The sequence below is a fragment of the Leptonychotes weddellii genome, chromosome 1 (genome assembly GCF_054177405.1).
Source record: "Leptonychotes weddellii isolate Sample4059 chromosome 1, ASM5417740v2, whole genome shotgun sequence".
NCBI lineage: Eukaryota > Metazoa > Chordata > Mammalia > Carnivora > Phocidae > Leptonychotes > Leptonychotes weddellii.
The window spans coordinates 50,146,837-50,171,449 of record NC_138369.1 but is presented as its reverse complement, the minus strand read 5'-3'; the positions used below and the strand labels follow the sequence as shown (position 1 = coordinate 50,171,449).

General features: G+C 52.6%; 1 protein-coding gene across 1 annotated transcript; it reads left to right on the top strand.

The window, feature by feature from the left end:
* Positions 1-1,770: 1,770 nt before the first annotated feature.
* Positions 1,771-23,028, top strand: MCM2 (minichromosome maintenance complex component 2). The gene is made up of 16 exons (XM_081823133.1): positions 1,771-1,900; positions 2,864-3,093; positions 6,167-6,342; positions 6,485-6,745; positions 7,479-7,698; positions 7,979-8,186; positions 9,864-9,998; positions 10,312-10,503; positions 16,665-16,758; positions 17,814-18,064; positions 18,185-18,311; positions 18,909-19,021; positions 19,920-20,168; positions 21,277-21,459; positions 21,641-21,796; positions 22,173-23,028. The coding sequence occupies exons 1-16, from the start codon at positions 1,895-1,897 to the stop codon at positions 22,281-22,283; spliced, it is 2,712 nt and encodes a 903-aa protein (XP_081679259.1). The 5' UTR covers positions 1,771-1,894; the 3' UTR covers positions 22,284-23,028.
* The last annotated feature ends 1,585 nt before the right edge of the window (positions 23,029-24,613 follow it).

Sequence of the window (24,613 nt, the reverse complement as noted above, 5' to 3'; positions counted from 1 at the left end):
TGGCCTGAGATCTGACCATTTGTATGAGGAACTGTTGACATTCACAGGGAAAGACAGCCACTCACATTTATGGTCTCGCCCCTGGCCAGTGGTCCCTCTCCCACCTTTGTCATCTTATGGTCCATTGGTTTACTATATCAATGACATCCTACTAATCTGGCTGGCTGAATGAGAAGTAACAAGTAAATGAAGACCTTGGTGAGACATAGGTGCTCCAGAAGGTGGAGGATAACCCCTGTGAAGGTGTGGGTGCTCGCCACCTCAGTGGAGTCTAGCGGTCTGGGACACACCAGGACATTGCTTCCAAAGGACAAATGATTGCATCTTGCACACCCCATTGCAGGGAAGGAAGCACAATACCAGAACCTACTCTTTTGGTTCTGGGGCAGTATATTCAACACCTGAGGATTCTGCTCTGACCCATACATCTCTGGGCAACATAAAAGCTTCCAGCTTTGAGTGAGGCTCACAGCAGAAAGGGGCTGTCCCCTAGGCCACAGGAACCGTGGACCCTGTCATATTAGAGCCATATGCAGTGGGTAAAGATGCTGTGTAAAATTTATGGCAAGCCCTCGTGGGAAATCCTGCTGGATTCCAGGATAATCTGCTATGCAGCAATAGATGACTAATACAATCCCACCCACCATCTCTTCTCTGGCTTCTCCTCAGCAACTCCCAGTATCCCATCTCCTGTCCAGAGTCCTCTGTTGGTGCCTTCTATGTGCTCAGGTTTCCCAGGTCTGAGGCTTGGGCTTCTCTTCTCACTGCACTCACTCGCTGGACGGTGCAACCACTCTCAAGATAATCTACAGCCACAGCCCGAACTCTCTCTCAAGACCTGAACATTAAATGGCCTCCTGGATATCTCCACTCAGGGCCCACGTTCAACACAGCCGGAAACAAACTTCTCCTCTTTCCCTCCTGCACTCCCCATCTCAGAGGTGGTGCCATCATCCACCTAGTCTCCCAAGCCAGAATCCCGGTGTCTTCCTGGGTCCTTCCCTTCTGCTGTCCTCAATACCCAACGCCAGTAGATTCTACCTCCTAAATGTCTCTTGGAGATTTCCAGTCCTCATGATCCCTCCTACACCTACACGGGGTTCCATCCAGAGATGCTTGTTTGCTGCACAAAACTACTGAGGGCTGACCGACCTCCAGTCCTGCCCTGCTCACCAAGGGACCTGCCCTAGCCTGAGGTGCTTGTATAATTGGAGAAAGAACAGCAGCAACAGCCTCCAGCTTGGTTCAATCCACCACCACCCAGGAGCAGCCTGAGGGATTCCCCCTTCCTGGGCATCACAAGCTGTTTAACCAAAACTACAGAATTGCTTAGAGATCCCCGCTGTGCCATGCCCTCTACATCTTTACAAATGACGTTCTTTCTATCTTGAACGCCTCCGCATCTTTGCTTTCCTCGGTGAAAATAACTCCTACTAAAACATCAAATTGTGGCCTTCTACAATCCTGGAGCTGTCTGGGTGCTCTAAGTATTCAACCTGAGAGCTTTTGGAGTAGTTGAAAGAGAACTTCTGCTCACGAGACCTCAGAAAACAGGCCTCAGTTGCCTCATCTGTAAAACAGCCACAGGGCGAGCGAGGTCACGCAGGCGGCAGGTAGGGCTGGTCCCCACTGCCCCCACCCGCAGCTCCAGCTCCCACCCCTTTGCTGGAGGTCAAAGCCGCCCTGCGCCCGGGTGCTCGCCAGGCCGGCAGGCGGGGCGCCTCAGAGGCGTGGGCGTGGCCTCCTTCTTTGGCCCGCCCCCCGGATACGCAGATGGGGCCTACGTCATGACGCAGTGTTCCTTCAGACGCTTCCCGGGCTCGGGAGGGTCACGTGAGCCGGTTTTCGCGCGAAAACTAGTTGCTGGAGTGGCGGCGGGGAGTGTGGAGCTGTGATGGCGGTGAGGGCGCGGGTGTTCCCCTGCGGCCTGCGCGTCTGCCGTGCGGGAGGGAGGCGCGGGCGTGGGGCGCCGGCGGGGGGTCCCGGCGAGCCAGCATGTCAGCGTGGGCCGGGGGCGCGGGCGGTGCGGGCGCGCTCCGGGACCTGGGGCGAGGGGCCGCGCACTTCGAGTCTTCAGGCCCTCGCCCCGCTCCGCCGCGGCCGGATCGGGCCTCCAGGTGGGGTTGGGTCCCCGGGCTCTGGTTTGGAGCTGATTTCTCCCCTTTACTCCTTCCTTGCGGGGTCTGCAAAGCCAGCGGGCCCCACGCCGCCCCAGTCCCCCTGGGGATGCCTCCTCTCCCGCACCAAGCTGGGAGCTCGAATTCCCTACCCCGAGCTTAGTGGCCTACCCGACCACCATCATTTACTTTACTCCGCACCTGCTTGTGGGGCGCCCTCTCTATGCCTGGCGCCGGGAGTACACAAGACAGATAAGGCCCCGCATCTTCGTGCACATATCATTGTAGTGTTTTTTTTGTCTCTTTGTCTTATTTATTGTCTGTTCTCTCCACCAATCTGTAAATTCCAGATCGCTATGTTTTGGTCACTCATGTTCTGTCTCCTGCCTCAGTGTCTTGCATATTGTGGGTGGGAAGCCATGCTCACAGGAGAGGAATGTGGGAAGAGTAGAGAAACCGGTACATAAACGAATGAGGTATCCTTAGTGACTTGTCATGGAGAAAACACAGGGAAATGTCAGTGCCTGGAGTATTTGAGGATGTGATATTTGAGCTCGTTCCTGTGTGTTGAGAAGCCATTGGCTCAGAGAGCTCACAGGAGAGCATTCCAGGCAGAGGGAACATGAGATGCAAAGTCTTGAGGCTGGAGGGGTTTGGAGTGGAATGGGGGGGAACAGGGTCACAGGTGGAGAGGACCCCCTTTAGGATGCTAAGTCAGCCCTCACCTTCTCGGTCCTCTCCTGCAGGAATCATCTGAGTCCTTCACCGTGGCATCCAGCCCAGCCCGGCGGCTGCGAAGTGATCCTCTCACCTCCAGCCCTGGGCGAAGCTCCCGTCGCACAGATGCCCTGACCTCCAGCCCTGGCCGTGATCTTCCCCCCTTTGAGGATGAGTCTGAGGGGCTTCTAGGTACAGAGGGACCCCTGGATGAAGAGGAAGAAGATGGAGAGGAGCTTATCGGAGATGGCATGGAGAGGTATTTTCATTCAAAGCGGGGTACTCAGCAGATAGTTTTGCAGAGAGTCCATTGTGTATCCAGTGACCTTGCTTTGGGTACAGGGGAAGCAGAGGAATCAGTATCCTTGCCCATGAGTGCACCTTGATGCAGGATCTAGGGGGAACAGACAAGTCCAAGGAACCACAACATAGGCCCGAGTAACTTGCTATATCATAGACTGGGCCCTAAGGCCTGGGTAAGCCTCAGCTCTCTAAGATGCGCACCTCAGGGGATGCAAGGAGTCTCTCCCGTGGTGGACCACATCAGGGATGCCAAGGATGACTTGGAAGAACAGGAAGCAGGCAGCTGAGTGTTTTTCTGCAACTTCAAAGAAACCGGGGTGGGGGGGCAGACGGGGCACCTGATTAATTAAGATTTCGATGCAATTCAGAAAATATTTATTACACCTGATCTGTACCTGGCCCTGAGTTAGATATTTTCACACTTATTAATAAAAATAGAAACAGGTATTAAAGGTTATGAGACTTAATGGTAAGGTAATGGAGTAGGCTCTGCAAGGGAGCAGGGTTAGATTTCTCCTGCTGCTCTACCCCGTATTTACAACCAGGATTTGGTAGATATGCTAGTAGTAGAATTGTTTGAATGCCCAGAGCCTTATGAAGACTCTCCTTTGGGGCCTTCTTTTACCCTGACTCAGGGGTTCCAAACATGGTGTCCAGGCCATCCCACAGTCCATGGGGTGAGCCACAGGAGGGACTTGCAAGGGCTCCCCGGACCTTTCGGATCTTTGCTTTAAGTCCCATCACCCCAGATGATGAGAGCAGATGCGCCGTATGTGCCACACTATGGAAGGAACTGGGAGCCTTTGGACAAATCAGCCAGCTCTGAAGTTTTTACGTGAACACACGTTTTGAATTCTCTTCGGCATATATCTAGGGATGGCATCGCTGGCTCGTATGTTTAACTCTGTGGTTCATCTTCTGAGGAACCGCTAGACCTTTTTCCAGAAGAGCTCCACCATTTTACATTCCCACGAGTGGTGTATGAGGGTTCTAGTTCCTGTGGTTCTTGCAGACACCTGTTATTTTCTGGTTTTCGGTGATAGCCATCCCAGTGGGTGTGAGGTGATGTCTCATTGGGGTTTTGATCTGTATTTCTCTGGTGGTTAATGATGTGGAACATCTGTTTATGTGCTTATTGGCTATTTGTATATCTTTGGAGAAATGTCTGTTCAGATCTTTTGCCCATTTTATGATTGGATTGCTTGATTTTTTTTTTTTAATATTATCGAGTTGTAGGAGGTTTTAAAATTTATTCTGGGTACAGGTCCGTTATCAGATACGTGATTTGCAAATATTTTCTCAGTCTCGCTATTTTGAAAATTTATTTTTTTTAAGATTTTATTTATTTGAGAGAGAAAGCAAGCAAGAGAGAGAGAGCACGAGGTGGGGGAGCAGCACAGACAGAGGGAGAAGCAGACTCCCCACCAATCAAGGAGCCCAACGCGGGGCTCGATCCCCTAGGACCCCGGGATCATGACCTAAGGTGAAGACAGACGCTTAACCAACTGGGCCACCCAGGCCCCCCCTCCCTTTTTAATGGTGTCTTTTGAGGCACAGAAGTTGTTAATTTTGGTAAAACCCAATTTATTAATTTTTTATGGACCAATTAGAATTTCACTGAGGACAGAGGACATCTCGTGTGACTTAACATTTTCTCAACGAGTCAGACAAATACGTTTTAACTGAGAACATTTAAGAATTCAGAAATGGGTCAGCCCACACATTTACCTGGCTCCTCCGGGATCTGTTTCTGGCATCAGCAACATGGGATTACTTACTCTGAGTTTATTCAAAAAAAGAAAAAAAAGGTAGCAGGTCCCCCCCAATCACCATTTACTCTGAAAAAAGGGAGAATTCCAGAGGATCGTCTTGGGGAGGTAGTGTGGTATCAGAGAACAAGCCTGAAGGTTGTGGTTGGACTGTGTTTTGACACCCAGCTCTGCTGAGTGGCTCTTGGCAAAAGCCCTATCATCCCCATAATCCTGTTTCCTCATCTTTCAGATGGAGTAATGATGTCTGCCTCCCAGAATTGCAGGGAGGAAAGCCGTCCTTGCTCTCAGTGGGTTCTTTGTCCAGACAGCATTCCCCTTTAGATACCTGACAGGTGACATTGTGGAAAACAGGTCCTTGGAGGTGTTGGAGTAGCTGAGAGGGTTGAGCCGGTGGGCAGGTGTTTCAGAGAAGCTGGTTTGGCTGATGTCAATAGAAGGCCTTCCCAGGGGGCGCCTCGGTGGCTCAGTTGGTTAAGCGACTGCCTTCGGCTCAGGTCATGATCCCGGAGTCCCGGGATCGAGTCCCGCATCGGGCTCCCTGCTCGGCAGGGAATCTGCTTCTCCCTCTGACCTTCCTCCCTCTCATGCTCTCTGTCTCTCATTCTCTCTCTCAAATAAATAAATAAAATCTTTAAAAAAAAAAAAAAAGAAGGCCTTCCCAGTACTTCAAGGGGTTTGACGTGGCATTGTCTGGGAGGGGAAGGTGCAGGGAGAATTTCTGTCCTGTTGGGGAGCTGGGGCTGGCTGTCTGAAGGGCCTTTCTGCCTGAAGGTTTTCTGGTTCTTCAAATTTGTTTCTTTTTGGATGCTCAGAGCTGTCTGGAGGTCCCCTCCCTCTGTTTTTTATTGTGGTAGATACACATAACACAGAATTTACCATCTTAATCATCTTTAAGTGTCCAGTTCAAGGGCATTAAGTACACTCTCGTTGTTGTGCAACCAATCTCCAGAACTTTTTCACCTCCCCAAACTGAATCCTATCGTATTTGTCCTTTGTGATTGGTTTAGTTCACTGAGCCCATTGTCCTCAAGATTCACCCACACTGTAGCACAGTCAGACTTTCTTCCTTTTGGAGACTGAATGATATTCCATTGTATGCACAGACCACACTTTGTCTCTGTTGGAGATCCTTTTGGAGCCTTTGTATTTCTTGCCTGGGGACTCTTCTGGCCTGCCCAGGCTGGAGTAGGCCCAGTTCCTAGGCCCGCTTTTGTTTTGTTTTTGATACTAACGGGGTCTGTTTTGGGGCTCCCTCAGGGACTATCGTGCCATCCCAGAACTGGATGTCTACGAGGCTGAGGGTCTGGCCCTGGACGATGAGGACGTCGAGGAGCTGACAGCCAGTCAAAGGGAAGCAGCAGAACGGGCCATGCGGCAGCGTGACCGAGAGGCCGGCCGGGGCCTGGGCCGCATGCGTCGCGGGCTCCTGTACGGTAGGCTCAAATGTCTGCACCTCCAAGGGTGCAAGGCTGGTCCTAGCTTCCAGAGCCTCGGGGGGCTGGAAAAGGAGTTCTGGGGAAGGCAGATGGAAGGTGGTAGGAAAATTTCACTTGAGGGTACCCTTTTGGCCCCCAGACAGCGATGAGGAGGATGAGGAGCGCCCCTCCCGGAAACGCCGCCAGGTAGAGCGGGCCACAGAGGATGGCGAGGAGGACGAAGACATGATCGAGAGCATCGAGAACCTGGAGGACCTTAAGGGCCACTCCGTGCGTGAGTGGGTGAGCATGGCGGGCCCACGCCTGGAGATCCACCACCGCTTTAAGAACTTCCTGCGCACCCATGTGGATGGCCATGGCCACAACGTCTTCAAGGAGCGCATCAGCGACATGTGTAAAGGTGTGGCTTCCAGGTGTCCCCGCTGCCTCTCTGCTCACCGCAGTCTGCCTTGCAGAATTCTCCCGTAGGGCGTCATTCACTTGGGCCTTTAACAGCATGTTTAATAGAAGTATGAAGTGCAGGGAATACTGAGCCACTTGCCCGTTGCTGGACAGGAGCTAGCACCTGAAGCCTGAGATGTCCGTCATCAGGCAGATACAAAAAGCATTGTGTGTCTGCACTAGGATGCTCTGCTGGACAGCTGAACCACAAAAGTGTCTGACGTGCTTAAAAGGTGGCAGATTTAATGTAGAAGTCTGGATTACTATTTTAGTCAGAAAATAGTACATTTCTGTGGACAGGAATTAAAAGGAGGCATGTGGATCTTGGTCCGCTGCTGTACACACCACTCCCTTTTGTCTTGTATTTGATGCAGTTTATTCACAGGTTTCCTTCCTGCTCCTTTTAGGCATTTTGAGTTTGCAGTCCTCCTGCACATATCGTTTCACTTAATGTGATTTCATACGTCGTGTGATGTCCGCATTTTAGATTGGGAAATTGAGGCTTAAGATGTGTCACTTGCCTGAGTCACACAGCTAAAGCAGGGCAGGTTTAGAAGTCAGGGCTGGGGTTTTCAGCTCCAAGTCAAGGATGGGGGGGTGGGGGGCAGGCCTTTCTCCTTGCACAGGGAGAGGGAAATTGCCTGCCGTGTCCCCGGCTGAGCTCTGTGCTTAGTCTTTCTTCCTGCCTCCAGAGAACCGCGAGAGCCTGGTGGTGAACTATGAGGACCTGGCGGCCCGGGAGCACGTCCTGGCCTACTTCCTGCCAGAGGCGCCGGCAGAGCTGCTGCAGATCTTTGACGAGGCTGCGCTGGAGGTCGTGCTGGCCATGTACCCGAAGTACGACCGCATCGCCAGCCACATCCACGTGCGCATCTCCCACCTGCCTCTTGTAGAAGAGCTGCGCTCGCTGAGGTGAGCCAAGGGCAGGGTGAGCCTGAGGCCCTGCATCCTCAGCACCCTGTGGCTCAGCTTCGTTCAGGGGAGCTCCAACAGAGCCATGGGTTTCTGGGCGGGCTGGCTGTGGCCAAGGAGCGCCCTCCCCGCCTGGCACTCTGGCTTGGACCAGGTGCAGTGGTGTGGATCTGGTGGGATCCAAGTTTTCTGGATCCACCTCACTTAGAGCGCTGACCTCTGGAGGGCATGGGTCAGTCATCGGTCCCCAGGCCTCTGATAGGCCCTCTTGTCCCTGCAGGCAGCTGCACCTGAACCAGCTGATCCGCACCAGCGGGGTGGTGACCAGCTGCACGGGCGTCCTGCCCCAGCTCAGCATGGTCAAGTACAACTGCAACAAGTGTAACTTCGTGCTGGGGCCCTTCTGTCAGTCCCAGAACCAGGAGGTGAAGCCGGGCTCCTGCCCTGAGTGCCAGTCGGCTGGCCCCTTTGAAGTTAACATGGAAGAGGTGAGAGTCCGTGCCTGCTGGTGGCTGCCCTTCCTGTCTACACCGGGCCTGCCCCACCTCTAAGGCACTTAGATGAGCGTGGCAGCCCCCAGAAATAAGATGGACTTGTGCACTGGCCATGCCCTGAGGCGAACCAGATATGTCTGGCCAGCCTGTTTAGTTTGGCCCGTGGGGTGTTTTTCAAGAATTCAAGCCAATATTTTAAAACCAGGGCATTTTGTTTAATATGTCAAAGTTGATGGTTTTTCTTTAAAAAAAAAAAAAAAGGGAAGTTCTGGTAAAACTGGGCTCATTCCTTGTTTAGCTGTCTCCTTAGTAAGGCACCTGCTTTCCCATCCCTTACTCCCATGGGGCTTCCCCTTGGCATTTCTGATACCTGCCTCTCTGTGGGCCTCTCGTTAGGGGCCTCTGGATTATAACTAGCTTAGACATTGCTGTGCTGGATTCAGGAGGCCCTGCTGAAAGCTTCTGGGCTGTTTGCCTTTGTATTTGAATGATTTCATCTGTAGAGTCGGGGTCATCGCAATACCTTCGGGGGATGCCCCGTTTACCGCCTTGCTGCCGTGAATGCCGGTGGCTGAGCTCTCAGCACTCTGCACCTCTGAGAGGTGCCCTAGCTGGGATGTCCTTACCAGAAAGCACCTGAGAGTTTCTGCTTGTGGCAGCCCACAGCCGAAAACAGACCTGCTCAAAAGCTCAGGTGCACCTTGCCTTGGGGAGGGTGAGCCCATGCCTTTGCCCAGAGTCTTCCCCTGCCTGTTTAGCTCATCCTCCTTAAGAGTCTGCTTTCCCGGAAGCTCCTTGAGAAGGCTCTTACATTGGAGCAGGGTTTCAGGCTCTGCTTCTACGTAAGAAATAATTACAGCTGAAGTTTCTGGAATACTTGCAAGGTACCTAGTGGGTAGGTGATGTATAATTCAGTTTTCATCACACCTTTTGAGGCAGGTGATATTATTGACCCCAAAGTCACCCAGCTAGAAAGAGGCCCAAAGGATTAGAACTCAGGATCCAGAGCAACTGCTTTTTTTTTTTAAAAGATTTTATTTTATTTTATTTTGACAGAGAGAGACCCAGCGAGAGAGGGAGCACGAGCAGGGGGAGTGGGAGAGGGCGAAGCAGGCTTCCCGCGGAGCAGGGAGCCCAATGTAGGGCTCGATTCCAGGGCCCTGGGATCATGACCTGAGCCGAAGGCAGACGCTTAACAACTGAGCCACCCAGGCGCCCCCCTGTATGACGTGATTTAACCTTCACTGTGAAGTTGCACTCAGAGCCTTAGCATCCCCATTCCGCAGAGAAGGCGTAGAGAGGGGACATCACTTGCCCAGGATCACACAGCTTAAGCCATGGAGTTAGGGTTTGAACTTAGACAGCATGGCTGTGGCATCCATATGCACCAGGGCTTGGCTACAAGCAGGTGCTTGACTGTCTTGCAGTAAGGAGGCATCCACAGGGGTAGTGGCAGGAGTGGGGACCATCCATGTGTTGGTCACAGCAGTCTCATTTTCTGCTTCGGCTGTCCATTTTCTGGTCAGCTGATGGAGATATAGGAAGCCTATCTGTTTTCCTTACTCATGGGGCTGTGGCCAGGTTCAGGTGACATGATAAGTCTGTGCTTGGAGGAGCGCGAAGTCGGCCATGCAGAGACAGGCCCCTGTGACCTCTGTTTGTCCCACGCAGACCATTTATCAGAACTACCAGCGCATCCGAATTCAGGAGAGTCCCGGCAAAGTGGCAGCCGGCCGGCTGCCTCGCTCCAAAGATGCTATCCTCCTCGCCGATCTGGTGGACAGCTGTAAGCCAGGAGATGAGATAGTAAGTGGCCCAGAAGCAGGCCAGGGAGCCAAGTTGCTAAGGACATCAGCGTGAGCATCTGAGGTGCAGAGAGGGTTGCTGGCAGCGGGAGGGTAGGCTGAGGTCACTGGGAGGAGCCTTTCCTCCTTGTAAAGGACTGGCCGGTCGGAATGTGGGGGGTAGAAGTTTTGCTTTGGTCTTCCGGGTTACTCATCTCGCTGTCTGGCAGGGAGGAGTTGAGGAGGAGAGATCGGACGGTGGAGGCAGCAGGGGGAGGACCCTGGCCCTGAGTCTAACCCCGGCCCGGCTCTCTGGGTTGTGTCCCCTCTCCTAGGAGCTGACTGGCATCTACCACAACAACTATGACGGCTCCCTCAACACGGCCAATGGCTTCCCTGTCTTCGCCACCGTCATCCTAGCCAACCACGTAGCCAAGAAGGACAACAAGGTCGCTGTGGGGGAATTGACGGACGAAGACGTGAAGATGATCACCAGCCTCTCCAAGGACCAGCAGATCGGGGAGAAGGCAGGTGGAAGTCCAGGCGGGATTGTCGTGCTTCCGGAGGAGGCCCCAGAACCATGGTCCTGAATCCCAGGTCTTGGGGTCTGGGCTCCGTTTCTTAATTCTTTCCCTTCCTAGCATTGGCTCGATCAACTTGCCTTGATCTGGGGGGAAGAGGAGGCTGCGCTCTGGGGGAGGAGCTGGAATGCTGTCTTCGGGGACCCACCCCTCGACAGGATGGGGCTGTGATGAGGAGTCAGTGGATTAAGTCGAGCCCAGGCTCAAAGCTGAAACAGGTGGAGCAGTAGGAATAACTCATCTTGTGAGGGTATATCCCCTGGTGTCAGACCAGGGGAGGACCCAACACCCATTTCTCTGGGAAGAATGCTATCCCAAGAGGGTTTTAGGGTTTTGGTTTTGGTTTTGGTTTTTTTTTTTTAACTGTAGACATTTTTGCTGAAGGTTGGAGAGCTAGGGATTTAAGAGCCAGACTCTCAGTTCGGGTCAATCAGTGCAGGCTCCATTTGACTTACTGAGCAAATGGCATCCTTCCCTTGAGGCAGGGCCACATCTGACGCACCCACCTCCATTACCTTCACTTGGGCCACCGAGATTTGGGGTTCCACCAGGAGAGGCAGGGGTTTCCCCAGCCTCGGGAGGACAAGAACTTCATTCTGCCAATATACCCAGTCCTTGAATACATTGTAGGCCGTGTTCTAGGATCGTGGTGGGAAGTCAGACACAGTCCTTTGCTTCCTGGGACTCATAGTTAATCAGGATCCCCGATAATAAAAAAGAAAACAAAAACACAGGATCTTTTCACTTAATCAGTAACATGGGAAGAAAGCCACAACCCATGATTCTTTGCTGCCTACTCTTCCCAGAGGAAGATTAGCACTAACACGATGGACATGTTTTCAGACTCTTCACTAGTATTTGAGCCAGTCTGTCCAGGGCTGGCGACCCGGCCCTCGCCGCTAACCTGGCCCGCATCAGCTGTGTGCTCGTGTGCCCGAGCTGCCGAAGGAGCAGTGTGCTTCTAGAACAGTTCGCTAGTGCCCTCTTCCCCTCTGCTGCAGTTCTCAGCCACTGCTCTTCTGCTCTGTTGAGGAGACGGGAGCGGCAGCAGATAGAGCGTGGGAGGCAGGATGTGCTTGACTTCAGGCTTTGGACAGGCCAGTCCCTGTGTGTGCCTTGTGCCCCAGACTTCCAGAACTGCCCCTAGTGGCCCTAACATAGAAGGTTCTGCCACACTTTGGTGTGGTGATAGCTGCTGTCTTGTCTGCCTCTTTGTGCACACAGCTGACTTTGCCAGGCAGACGTGTCCCAGCATCATGGTAGTGACTGCTCAAGGTCAGTTACACCTGCACGCTTACACCGTGATCCCCTCAGGGTTGGAGACGGTGACTTCTAAACAGAGGTCTTTTAGAAGGATCTAGAGGGGATCCTTCTAGAGACGATGACATCTCTGTAGGACACCTTTCTGAGTCCCATCAGGGAAGGAGGGCTGGGTGATACGAGGGAGTGTTGATCTGTACTGACCGCTTTAGCCCACTGTCAGGGTGGATATTTTTACCAAGAACTTGGACAAAGACAGAAACCACACTCGGCAGTTTTGGGGACAAACTGAAAGGATGACAGGCTTGTCATGATGGGGCTCATTTGAACTATTTAAGCCAGAGGTTTGCAATTTGGTGGCCTGTGGACCACATGCAGCCTGCTGAGGGGTTTTGGTTAGTTGGTTGGTAGGTGGTTCTGTGTTTCCATTTCTTTTTTGTTTGCTTTTCTTTTTGAATTGGTTATCATCCTTTAGGAATTGAGATTGCACGTAAAAATCTGGAAGCCCCGGTTTTTGGCCGTCCAAGCATCCGTCAGTGCTAGGTCTTTGTTTCTGTCCAGTGATGACTGATGGGAGAGCTAAGTAAGGGGCAGTTGCCCTTGCCAGTGGGGCACGCTCCCTGCTGTCTGTCCCAGCCACCCCCTGCTCTGTCCTCTGCAGCCTGATGAACTCAGCTTGCCTTCCGGCCCATTTGGTTTTGTGAGCCCTGGCCGCTGACAGGTAGAAATAGTCAAGGGATAAGTGCCGTGTCTAACACTTAGATTTTAAAGAACTAACAGGAGAATCAGACTCCTTAGGTTTGGCTTTTGGCCTAATCATTGGTGTGATCAGATGAGTTGCTCGCCTCTGTACGGATGAGCTGACGTAGGTAGCACCGTGCCACGGGAGAGTTGTTACAAGGATTACGTGGATGTGCTCGTGTGAATGGTGCGCTGCTGCGTGCTCAGCAGCTAGCTGTTTTGCACGTCGGTACAAAATTTAAACTAGTTGTACAAAAACTGGATGGGCGTGCCACCCGGGACAATGGATGTTGAAAGCATAAAGGTCTGTAGGAGGATAAAAATAGCTTTAGGGCACGTTAGACATTTCCTGTGCATTGTCTTGTGCTCACAGTAGCTGTGTGGGTGGGAACTTGGCCGCACTTCGTGTCAGGGCTGTTCTGAGCGGGGTGGGGGCGGGGGCAGGGGATAGGGCAGTGTGTATTGAGAATTAAGAGCATGAGCTTCAGATTCAGAGGAATCTGGGGTCAGGTCTTGCCTCTCTCATTTAGGAACAGACAGTTTGACCAGAGCCTTGGTTTGTTTCCTTCTTTTTGATGTGGGGGAACCAGGATCATTATGAGGGTTAAGTGGAATGCTTCTTGGCAAATGTGTCATTCCTTAGCAGGTCTGGGTTTGAGTTCACCTTTTTTTTTTTTTTTTTAAGATTTTATTTATTTGAGACAGGGAGAGAGTGCGCATGAGCAGAGGGTGGGGGGACAGAGGGAAAGGGAGAAGCGGACTCCCACTGAGCAGGGAGCCCGACATGGGGCCCAATCCCAAGACCTTGGGATCATGACTTGAGCCGAAGGCAGACACTTAACTGACTGAGCCACCCAGGCATCCCTGATTCTTCCTTTCTTCCTAGCCAGTACATTTGCCCATTACTCTCTCAGACCAGCTGGGTCAGCGACAGCAGCGTTAGCCTTAGCGTGGTTGCTTCCCTGCCTTCTAGTCTGTAGGGAGGCCCATCTGGATGCAGCAGGTGCTTTGCAGGAGGGGAGCTGAGCCTGGGCAGCTGTGCATAACAGGCGAGAAGGGGGCCTGCTACTCTTGGTCCTGGAGGGAGACATTACCTCATCCTTGCAGGGGTGCCTGCCACGGGAACAGCCCTGAGAAACAGTCTGGGTAAAGAGAGGTCAGGGATGGGCAGCCTTGCACACCCACAAGACATCCAGGAAGATGAGACATCCATGGTGGACTGTCTCTCCTGACAGTCCCAGCACAGGTGAGGGTGCAATGGAAGAGTCTTGCATACCGAGCCCTAAGCATCTGCTTGACGCTGTGTAGGTAATTTCCAGATAGTAATAACAGTAACAATCCTATAATGGAGGTGTTACAGGTGCCCGTGTTATTGGTGAATAAACGGAGGCCCAGGTTAAGTAAGCTGCCATGCGGCAGAGCGGCTAACGGCAGAGCCAGGATCCCTGTTCACACGGTCTGGTCTGAGTCTGCGCGCCAGGGACTGCTCTCTGCTCCCTCTCCCTAAGTTACTGCAGCTCGGGAGGACATATGTGTGTTGGGGCGGTACTTGGTTATGGTGAGTTCTGTGGCCACCCAAGTATAAGTCCTGGTCTGAATATTGAAGCCTTATTACAGAAACTTGCAGACATATACATGGAGTGGGTACAATGAACCCCGCATGTCCTTCCCCCGGGCTCCACCCGCAGCTGGAGTCGGGCCACCCCTGTGTCCTCTGTACTCACACGCAGTCCCCTCAATGACTGCAACCAGTTCCCCACACAGTGTTTGACCTGCAGCCGTGGATCTGTAACAGGCCCTCCCTACTGCACCGAGCCACAGCACCGGGGCCACACTTTAAAAACAGGTTCGCGGTTCCGTGGTAGCAAGTATTTCCTTGGTGTCCGCATTTCCCTGATTATCCTTTTTCTTTTTTTAAAAGTCTCTTGGAGTTGATGTCCAAGTAAGGCCCGCACGTTGGGACTGGTTGATCTGTCTCTTAAGTCTCCGTCTTTAGGTCCCCTCTCCCTCTCTTTTTGTGGAAGAATCTGGGTCGTCTGTCCTGTTGAGATTTCGATACTCTGGGTGTTGTAGATGGTCTTTGTCGAACGTAGTCCTGGGCCATCTGTTTTCTGTGAATTGTCAATGATGCACATGCATAATCAGTATCCAGGCTGATTTCTTTTTGGGTGGGGTCCGTGGCGAGATGGGCTAGAGGTCTTGTGTTCCCACCGTAGCACCTGGCGTCTCCTTGTCTCTCTGTGATCTTAGCAGCCACTGACGATCCTTGGCTAAACCTACTCATTCATTAGGGGTCGCAAAATGACGGTCTTCTAATTCCAAATCCTCCTTCATTTATCTTCTGGAATGCTTCTGCGTAGAGAAACTTCTCTTTATTAACTATTGGACTGTGCCTAGGTAGAGGTCCTGTAGAAAAAGCAGGATTGTGCTTGATCCTTTTCCTTCATTTACCAGTTTTCAAAATAATGAACGGTTCTCCTCTGAGGTGACCGCTGAGTGTCATCACAGATGAGCGGACTTAAACGACATCGAGGCTTCAGCATTGCAGTGGCCATCGGGGTGATGCCCAGCGGGTCCCTCTAGTTGCCGAGCATGAAGCCCATCGTTCTGAGTCCTACTGGTGTGACCCCGGGTCTCTGATAGCTTTCTTCTTTCTTACATAAGACACTGCAGGTTCTTTTTACACATTTCCTGCCCAGACCTAGGATCAGCCATTTCTCCAAATAGCCCCATGGAGAGTAGAATTTTCTTTCAGTGGGAAATAGTATTTAGAGAGGCCAGCCTCTGTAGACATCAGGCTTGGACCACTGTGCACCAGTTAATGCAGTTCTGTGTCTCCTTGGGCTGGGTTCTGCAGGAAATGTTAGGGCCAAGGAAAGAACCAGCAAAAGTGTCCAAGTGGAAACTGACCTCCACTCCTGACTTATTATATAAAGTAACGGCAGGAGGCATTTCAGGCTCAGTACCAGTGGTACTGGCACATCCTCTTTCCAGAAGGACCTGCTGGTCATGCCGCCCCCTGGCAGCAGTGCAGAGTGGCCATCCGCAGGATGAACTGCTGACCCCTGACTCCAGCTCTTAAGAATGGGACGTCTCCCACCTTCATGCTTCAAGGGAGCCCCGAGGGAGCAGTTCTTCCGTCTGGCTGGTGGGCAGGCGGGACAGCTGGATCCAGTGGGTGCCCTCCAGATTTTCAGCACTGACTTTCCTGCTTCGGCGCTCCCTTCCCCCCCCCCCCCCGCCGCCCTGCAGGGCCTGCTGCGGTACACGCCGCCTCGGTGTAACCTGTAAAGGGGAAGGAGGGGCATGCACTGCTTCTGTGGAGTCCCTCCATGCAGATGGCAGGAAGGTCGAGAACAGTAAAAGCGTGCAGGAGATGGAAGCTGCTTCCTACTGGCAAGACATTTCTTTGTTGTCTCTGGTTTCATCTTTAAAAATCATGCAGATTTTGAGATTCTCTCTTTTCCTCTTCTCTCTCTTTCTCTCACAAATAGATGTGTCCGTGACTTACCAGTTGAAATGACGACTTCCTGGTGGGCCCACCTCCTGAATGTTCCATATTTATCGTATTTGGCTACCACAGCATAGCCGGGAGCCAGGCACTTGCATAAACTTGTATAAACCTCTCACTTAGGGCCCACCCAGTCCTCTGAATTGGGTTGTGATACCTGTCTTCCATTTGAGGAGACTGAGGCTCAGGCAGCCACAGAGCCTGTGAGAGGTGTCTTCCTACATCTGTGTTGTCAAAGCCCACCCTCTTCCCACACATGGCCCTGTTTCACGGGCCTGGGTCTTGTCTCCTTTCTGTGACCTTTGGGTAGTCCTTTCTGAAATCTGACTAAAAAGGGGGTCCGACTGACATTCTGTTAAGCTCTAAAGTTCTGTGATTCTCAGGAAAAGCCAACTAATTGCCCTGCCCAAGGTCAGAGGGCAGGGCTTGGTGCTGGGGCCTGGTGGGATTGCGGCAGCCGTGGTGTGGGCACTCTGGGGCTGGAGACATCCCTGTTCCCTGAGATTCGAGCCAGTGGGGGACCTACCGTATGTGGGGGGTTGGCCCAGACTCAGAGCAGATGTGCCCGTTCTCACTGGCTCTCCCTCCCTTGCAGATCTTTGCCAGTATTGCTCCTTCCATCTATGGGCACGAAGACATCAAGAGAGGCCTGGCGCTGGCTCTGTTTGGAGGGGAGCCCAAAAACCCAGGTGAGTGGCGTTGGGCGCCACCCCCTTTCGCTCTGCGTTGCAGGTACCAGACAAGGCAGGACTTTGCATTTAAAGGTTGGGTGCCTGGGGAAAAAGTACATGTTAGCAGATGGCCAGACCGTGTATGGCTCGGTCATTGTAGGGAGAGTGTAGCCCGTGGCTATGGTACCTTGGGTGGTTTTAACTATAAAAATAATACATGAATATGTAGAGAGAATTATGTCCTCTTCTTAAATTGTTAGAAGTCACAGAAAGATGGAAGTCCCTGCTGACCACCGTTTCTAATCCAGTCCCCTCCTGGTGGGTCACTCCTGATCAGTGTGGTGTGTGCACTGGTGGACCTTTGCGTGGCCATTCACATAGACTTACACGTGTACTTACAAAATAATACAGTTCCATGGCATGCGTGTATTTCTCTTTATAAACACAGTATTTCTTGTACCTGCGTGTAAGTGACTGTAAAATACCCAGCTTACCTCTTCTTGCTCATTAGCATGTGTGGAGCATCCTTTTGCACTGGTGCATACTGAGCAGATTTATTCCCATAAGCGAGTGTATCAAGGTCCCTATAGCACAGCGTACAGAGCTGTTCTTCTCAGTGGAAAACATCTGCATTGCTTCTAGTTTCTTAACTTTCCTAAGAGCGTCTTTTTTTTTTTTTTTTTTAAGATTTTTTATTTATTTATTTGAGAGAGAGAGAGCACATGAGAGGGGAGAGGGTCAGAGGGAGAAGCAGGCTCCCCGCCGAGCAGGGAGCCCGATGCGGGACTCGATCCTGGGACTCCAGGATCATGACCTGAGCCGAAGGCAGTCGCTTAACCAACTGAGCCACTCAGGCACCCCCCTAAGAGCGTCTTTATGGTAGCAGCCCTGTGCCCCCATCTCTCTGGGTTCAGTTCTCAGAAGTGGGATTGCTAGTCCTAGGGTCTTGCATCCTTTTCTAGAAAATATGCTTTGCCATCGGCTTAAGCAGACTGAGAAATTAGAGGTAATCTGGCTATGTCTGGCACCCCTCCCCTCCCTTTTATCCCCACCTCCATCCCTGCCTCCTTCAGGGGGTAAGCACAAGGTGCGAGGCGACATCAACGTGCTCTTGTGTGGAGATCCTGGCACAGCCAAGTCTCAGTTCCTCAAATACATTGAGAAAGTGTCTAGCCGAGCCATCTTCACCACTGGCCAGGGGGCTTCAGCCGTGGGCCTCACGGCATATGTCCAGCGGCACCCCGTCAGCAGGGAATGGACCTTAGAGGCAGGAGCCCTGGTTCTGGCTGACCGAGGAGTGTGTCTCATCGATGAATTTGACAAGGTGGGTCCTTGGGCCCCGTGGCAATAGGATTCGGGATGTGTTGGCTTAGCCCTGAGTGGGGGAACAGGTGTTAACGGGATAGTGGTCGGGGCAAGCATCACACATTTGAACCTCCTGCAGATGAATGACCAGGACAGAACCAGCATCCACGAGGCCATGGAGCAGCAGAGCATCTCCATCTCCAAGGCCGGCATCGTCACCTCCCTGCAGGCTCGCTGCACCATCATTGCCGCAGCCAACCCCATAGGTACGCCAGGCACGACGGCCACGGGGGCTGGGGTCTGCCACAGGGAGGCCGGACCCAGAGAGGCCTCGCCTTGGGGAATAGAAGCCTGCAGCGTCCCTCAGCGAGTCCCGAGGTCTGAGGAAGGAACTGAGCATCAGAAAACCTTCCTCTCTTCCACGGTTCTTGCTGGGGCTGCATGGAAGCAAGTCTTGGGGTCTTTTGTTAAGCCATGTTTTTAGAACCAGTTTTGGACATTTTCCTCAGAAGACAGAAAAATCTAGTGCGTTATCTAAGGTCGGGCGGAGTTGGTTGTTGATCCCAGTCAGCCTGTGGGCAGGGAACTCAGGCACCTCACCCACCTTATTCTAGATTTTTCCTGCTGGGAGTTGATTAGACTTTTAGTCTAAAGGCTCTTTCAGGCAAGTGCTCCAAGAAAGCCCTTTTCCTTGTCTTGTCGAGAATGCCTGGCAGATGCAGGTACTGAGCATCCTTCCTTTTCCGAAGTCGTCTTTCTCTTCCGTCCCTGAAGCACCTTGAGGTTGGCAAGAACTTTGTGCTCAGAAGAAGAGCAGATCAAGGGAGCATGAGCCCTGATGGAGAGGTGCCTTTTTGTTACAGGAGGCCGCTATGACCCCTCGCTCACCTTCTCAGAAAATGTGGACCTCACGGAGCCTATCATTTCCCGCTTTGATGTCCTGTGTGTGGTGAGGGACACAGTGGACCCAGTCCAGGTACACAACCCTGTGTCCCGGGGCTCATGCAGTAAGTTCCGGGGACCTTGAGTGAGGCTTGGGGCCTGTGTTGAGTCAGGCGCAGAGACAGGGATGCCACTTGGACCACGGTGTTTGAGAGTCAGCCTTGGTTTCTCTTCCTTCACTGGCCCATGTCCGCTGCCCAGCCGGCAGAGTCCAGTCTCTGCCACCAGGCCCTTCTGGCCTGACCACCTGTGCCCACCCACTTCTTACCGCTTCCCTGCTGCAACCCGAGTCCCGGCTTCTCTTGCTCAGACCCAGAATACTGCCGTGTCTTGTGGTCGGTCTCTTGGCTTCCACTCCCACACCCAGTTAAGGCCGCCTCCAGTTGGAAGCCAGCCCATCTTCTGAAAACATAAGGTGGATTATGCCTCTTCTTAACCTGCTGGCAGCTTCCACTGTAACTAGCAGAGAATCCACTGGCCCCGAGAGGCCTCCTCTGGGCCTGTCTCTTCTTGCCTCTCCTCCTTGCTCCCTTTACTTCATCCACTCTGGCCACACCACCCTATTTCCCTCCCTTGCAGCTGCCAGGCCTTGGCCTGTCAACATGCTCTTCGCTCTTCCTGGAAGGCTCTTCCTAGTTGGCTGTATGGCTGAGTCTCCTCAGGCGCTCAGTCCTGTGCATGGTCCTCTCTGTGGTTATTCTGAAAACTGTGTCTGTCTGCTCTCTCACCAAGAGGTGAGCTCGAGCTTTGTCATGTGCACCGGTGACCCCCAGCACCCACAGCTTCCTGGCACATAGTAAGCATCGGATGATACTGTTGCGGGAATGTCATTTTCCAGCACCTGCAGCTTTCACTTCTTCCAGCGAGTCAGCTTACTCCAAGCCAGGTCATGAGACTCACTCTGTGACTTGCCCTCTCCCCTCTTATCTTAGGATGAGATGCTGGCCCGTTTTGTGGTTGGCAGCCACATCAGGCACCACCCCAGCAACAAGGAGGAGGGCCTGGGCAGCACGGGCACCCAGGAACCTGCCATGCCCAACACGTACGGTGTGGAGCCCCTGCCGCAGGAAGTCCTGAAGAAGTACATCATCTATGCTAAGGAGAGGGTCCACCCAAAGCTCAACCAGATGGACCAGGACAAGGTGGCCAAGATGTACAGTGACCTGAGGAAAGAGTCCATGGTGAGGGCCCAGGGCACAGCTGGGTGGGGCGGGTTGGGGGGATGCAGGGAGAGGAGCTCGGCAGAAGCTTCTTTAGCTGTGCAGTCCATTAATCTAAGAAGTGCTAGAGCCAGAATGCCTTTAAAAAATGATACGTAGGGCACCTGGGTGGCTCAGTTGGTTAAGCAACTGCCTTCAGCTCAGGTCATGATCCCAGGATCCTGGAATCGAGTCCCACATCGGGCTCCCTGCTCTGCGGGGAGCCTGCTTCTCCCTCTCCCACTCCCCCTGCTTGTGTTCCCTCTCTCGCTGTGTCTCTCTCTGTCAAATAAATACATAAAATCTTTAAAAAAAAAAAATGATACATAAATACTTTATAGCCATTTTGTTTCAGATGGAAGGTACATGTGCCTGCATTTGTCTCTCTGGGTATGGGGCCAAGGTCCCTTGAGTGTTGGCCACTGGTTAATTTCTGTGCTGACTTTGTGAATCTCACCCAAACATGTGGTCTGAACAAGCATCAGTTCTTTCATAGTGGAGTGAAATATAAAGGCAGCTGGAATGCAGAACTTTTTTTTTTTTTTTTTAAAGATTTGTTTGTGTATTTCAGGGATAGAGAGCTTGAGCCAGCAGGGGGCGGGGCAGAGGGAGAGAGTGAATCCCCAAGCTGACTCCCTGGCGCAGGGCTCGATCTCATGACCCTGAGATCACAACCTGAGCTGAAATCAAAAGTCGGCCGCTCAACCGACTGAGCCACCCAGGTGCCCCTGGATTGCAGAATTCTTGTAGATTGGTAGGTCTCACCCACCTAACCCAGACAGCAGCTTCTTTGTTTTTTTTGTTGGTTTGATTGGGTTTTTTTGTTGTTTTTTTTGTTTTGTTTTTAACCTTTCAACTTCATGAGGTCCTTGGAGAGCATTTGACTTAGTTTTTATACAAACAGCTTTTTTCCCCACTTACGTTGCACGGGTGTGTGCAGCACTTGCGCATGACAGAAACGGGCAGCTGGGCTGCCCACGGTGAGCCGGGGGCAGAGAAGGTGCTGGCGGGTTGGCGGCAGGCCGCGAGCATGTGGCCACGTAGGAGCCGCTGGCCGCACTGACAAGACCGGACCCTGTCCTTCCTGCAGGCCACAGGCAGCATCCCCATCACAGTGCGGCACATCGAGTCCATGATCCGCATGGCAGAGGCCCATGCGCGCATCCACCTGCGGGACTACGTGATCGAGGATGATGTCAGCATGGCCATCCGCGTGATGCTGGAGAGCTTCATTGACACGCAAAAGTTCAGCGTCATGCGCAGCATGAGGAAGGTGTGTGGGAGCTGTGTGGCGGCCACGGCGGGCATCCCGAGGCTCTGGATCCGGGCTCTGCTATCCTGCCTGGCTGCTCGGGCAGGTCGTGACGGGAGCGTGGCGGGGACTGGTCATCCTGTAGTAGCCTTGAGGGTCCTGGTGAGGAAGGGCGTCATTTGACTGTGGCTATTCCCTGCAGACTTTTGCCCGCTACCTTTCATTCCGGCGTGACAACAATGAGCTGCTGCTCTTCATCCTGAAGCAGTTAGTGGCAGAACAGGTGACGTACCAGCGCAACCGCTTTGGGGCCCAGCAGGACACTATCGAAGTGCCTGAGAAGGACTTGGTGGACAAGGTATGGGCACAGATGGGAGGCGGGCTGCTCTTTGGGGAGCTGTCCGGCGTCTGTGGGGCCAAGAAGTCCTTGCTCCATCATTAAGCGGGCAGGCCTCGGATGGGAGCCATGTATGAAGTGTTCATGATGCGCTGAGCCCCGTTCTGTGCAGTTACACTCGACTATGGTGAGTTCTGTTACTGCCATCCCGTCTCACAGAGGAGACAGACACAGGCAACTGGCAGAGCTAAGCTTTCAAGCCCTGTGTCCCGACTCCAGACCCCGACTCAGTTTACCGCCCCCATGAATGGGCCTTAGACGTTGCACCGTGCAGAGGCTCTGCGGCAGACCAGTGGAAGCTCAATTTCGTGGCTCACTTGACGTTTTCTCTTTTCAGGCTCGTCAGATCAACATCCACAACCTGTCTGCTTTTTATGACAGTGAGCTCTTCAGGATGAACAGGTTCAGTCATGACCTGAAACGGAAAATGATCCTCCAGCAGTTCTGAGGCTCGGGGCCATCCACAGTAGCTCGCTGAGATGCTGGTGGGGCTGACTCCACACTCTCAGGCTCACAAAACCCAACTGCTGAGGGATTCGGAGAGGGCGTGCGGGTCCCAGGGCTGAACCATCTAGCTCCCCCCACCGTTTGCTGGGCTCAGGCTGGGCTGGGAACGAGGCTGTTTCTTTCTTCAGCTCCACTTACTGCTCCTCATGCCATCTTGGGTGGGCTCGCTTTGCCAGTGTTCCTCTTTCCCCTGCTTGGCAGCCCACCGCCTACGGAAGGTTGGTCTCCACTTTGTTCCTTGGACCAGAGTCCCTTGTGTTCAGGGTACTGCGGTCCGTTTTAGATGACCGAGCATATGAGGGTGTTACGAGAACTTGTTGCCCTCTTGGTGTGAGTTCCGGTCCTGGATGCTTCTACCGCTTTGGCCGAAGAGCAAGTTCAAGGTATTCGTAGTGTTTTTCTGAACTCTGTCCTGCAGGTTTCTCTGGGATTCTGTGAGTAGAGAAAATGTGGGCAGAAGAGCACACATGTGGCCCAGTGCCCTCCCCACCCCCAAGGCCAGGGATTGCTGTGGTCGCGAGATGGGAATGAGGCTTATTCTTGGTACCAGTTGTGCCTAGCAAGGACTGGTTGTCACCATTGCTGTGCTCCTTTGTTTTCTCCTGCTAGCCACTCCCCGTCCTCTCGTTGTACATTCAGTTTTTGTTCCTGTAGTTTTTATTTTTAATAAAATCTAAATAATGGTGGCTGTTGGTCTGAATTATATCTTCATGTCATCACACAGGCTCTCCAGCACTCCCCTTGAAGGCCTTTCCCATCTTCCGTTTTTGGTGTTTGTTGGAGGTAGATTTGTCTGTAAGAGCTATCTTGTTTGTGGGTGTGCAAAAAGCAAAAATGGTGTGGCTTTGCCTAGGGAATTCAGTTGGCAGTTGCTGCCTCTGTGACGTCTATGGAATCTATGAGAACCAGCGAACAACTGACTTGTACACCTGGAGGAACTGGAGGTAATCTGGCCCTGCCTCCAAACGGAGCCGTGTTGTTCATCTCCACAGCATCGCCATCTGGCCTCTGCCTGGAAATGCCCAGCTCTGCTCAGCTGCCCTTGGGTTGGGTGGACACCTACAGTTCTTAGTGTTTCTTACCTGAGATGAAGCAGAAATGTCTCCTTACAGCTTCTCTCTTGTCCAAAATGTCCTTTCTGGAAACTTCCAGGATGAGTCCTTCCTGTGAAAGTCCTGCAGATGTTTGATGAACCTCGTATGTTTGATTTCCTTATTCAGTTCCTTGCACATATCCTGGGGAGTCCAATAAGGGGAAGGCCCTGAGGAATGTGGGGAGATCTCTAAGAAAGCAGTCAAGTACTGGGAAACTGAATGGGGGACAAGAGGGATGAGGAAGTGGCCCTTGTAAAGGTGAGATCTTTAGGAAAAAGAATGGGAAAGAGCCAGCCCCAAGGAAAGAGCAGTCCGTGTGGCTGAAGCTTGAGGGGTGGAAGGGAGGAGCTGGGGCAAGAGTTGGGCCTTGCAGTTGCGGCCTGAAAGGAAAGATTTTCTTTACACAGAGCATTTCTGACACCAGATGTGTGAGTTCTCCACGCCACTCAATTCACTTTACAGTCACACACTGGGTGGCCCACAATTTTTTTTTTTTAAGGTTGTTTGAGAGAGTGCTTGAGCAAGGGGGAGGGACAGAGGGAGAGGGAGAAGCAAACTCCCCAGGGAGCAGGGAGCCCCAGATGGACGTGGGACTGGATCCCAGGACCCCTGAGATCATGGCCTAAGCCAAAGGCAGACGCTTAACCGACAGCCCTCCAGGTGCCCCTGGGTGTCCGACAATGTAAGGCAGCTCTGACACGACTTGGAATCAGCATGCAGACCCCACAGGGTAAGGGCTCAGTCCACAGAACTGCACCCACTTCAGACACTGATTGCAAGTAGTGGGACCCCAGGTCTCCCACACTTAGGTCCAACTTGCCTGCAAATCAGATTCCCATGACCCCCTCCTCAGGTTTGATAATTTGCTGTAACAGCTCACAGAGCCCAGGGCAGCAGCTGACTTGCTGTGACCGACTTGCTACATACTGAGGGATACAAATGATCAGTCAGATGGAGAGAGACATAGGGCGGGTCCCAAAGAGTCCTGTGTGCAGGAGCTTCTGTCCCTGTGGAGTTTGGGGTGCGCCATCCTCCTGGCACATAGCTGTGTTCTTGTTCACCAACCCAGAAGATCCTTGAACCCCTTCAGTTAGGGGTTTTTCTGGAGGCTTCATTACATAGGCATGATGATTAAATCATTGGCCATTAGTGATTAGCTCAACCTCTAGCCCTCCCC